At 48.5% G+C, this 1,011-nt stretch overlaps 1 protein-coding gene across 1 annotated transcript; it reads right to left on the bottom strand.

Annotated features, from left to right (window-relative positions):
- Positions 1 to 598: 598 nt before the first annotated feature.
- LOC128276099 (vitellogenin-A1-like) lies at positions 599 to 938 on the bottom strand (the record flags this gene model as incomplete). The annotated part of the gene is made up of 1 exon (XM_053014568.1): positions 599 to 938. A coding segment is annotated over one exon (320 nt), but the record flags the coding sequence as incomplete, so codon positions are not given.
- Positions 939 to 1,011: the final 73 nt, after the last annotated feature.

Here is a 1,011-nt window from a genome sequence, read left to right as displayed (position 1 = left end):
TGGACTTTGTTTCATAATTAAGTCTACTCCTGCCGCAAAAACACGCCGTGCCCTTGACAATAGCAGATGTTTAATGTAATCAAAAAATCTCACACGATCCCTGACCGCCACACCGTACGGCACCATACGGTCGGTTATGAGCGGATCTCAGCTGTTAAAACATTTTGTCACTCCACTCTCGCTGGTAGCATCCAACACAGGAAGAAGACCCTCCGATTCCCGCACGGGGCAGATCGGAAAAGTTCGCCGAATCCAAGGGCAGTACACGGGGCCAAAACATACCCATCCGCGATGGGGAAGTTAAAAATATCTTTTCTCTGTGAGCAACACGATCTATTGAGATGAGGCTCGATTTGTTTGCTTTTTTTGACTCTTCCCAATGTTATGCTACGATTTTTCACGATTCCCAAAAGATGGTGGTCAAGTATTGTACTCGCTCCGTTACTGCGTGCTGTGGTTGTGATCATCTTGTGCTACAGTTCAACGCCAGAAAGTTTGCATTTTGCACAAATTCATGTTTATTTGCTTGATTTCTCGTTCATTTTTTTGTTACATTTTCGGGATGCTTCATTTCGTGTGTTCGGGGTATGAGTTCCGTAATCAGAATGTTGCTACTTCTCAATAGACGTGCACGCACTTCTTGGGAAAGTAGAACTTGATGGTCTTGGTGACCGACTTGTTGCTCATGTCCGGGTTCACGCCCTTGCGGATCTGCTGCTTGAAGAGCTGGGCCACCGAGTCGGTAGCATCACGGCAGTGGACATCGACGTACTTGGGCTCCTTTTCGAAGGCCTTGCACTTGTCAGAGCAGGTCGGAAGTGGGCGGCTGGTGAAGCAGATCTTACCGTCCTTCTCGACGTATTGGGCCTGGTATTTCACCGCACATTCCTTCTCGGTGAACTCTTGCTTGCCGGCGAAGTACTCACGCGGAGTATCTTCTTCCGAGGATGACGACGACGAAGACGACGAAGAGCTAGAGCTGTCCGATTCATCCGATTCCGACGAAGAAGA

Source organism: Anopheles cruzii, unplaced genomic scaffold (assembly GCF_943734635.1).
Source record: "Anopheles cruzii unplaced genomic scaffold, idAnoCruzAS_RS32_06 scaffold00492_ctg1, whole genome shotgun sequence".
In the NCBI taxonomy this organism is placed as follows: Eukaryota; Metazoa; Arthropoda; class Insecta; order Diptera; family Culicidae; genus Anopheles; species Anopheles cruzii.
This window is presented reverse-complemented; position numbering and strand designations above follow the sequence as displayed.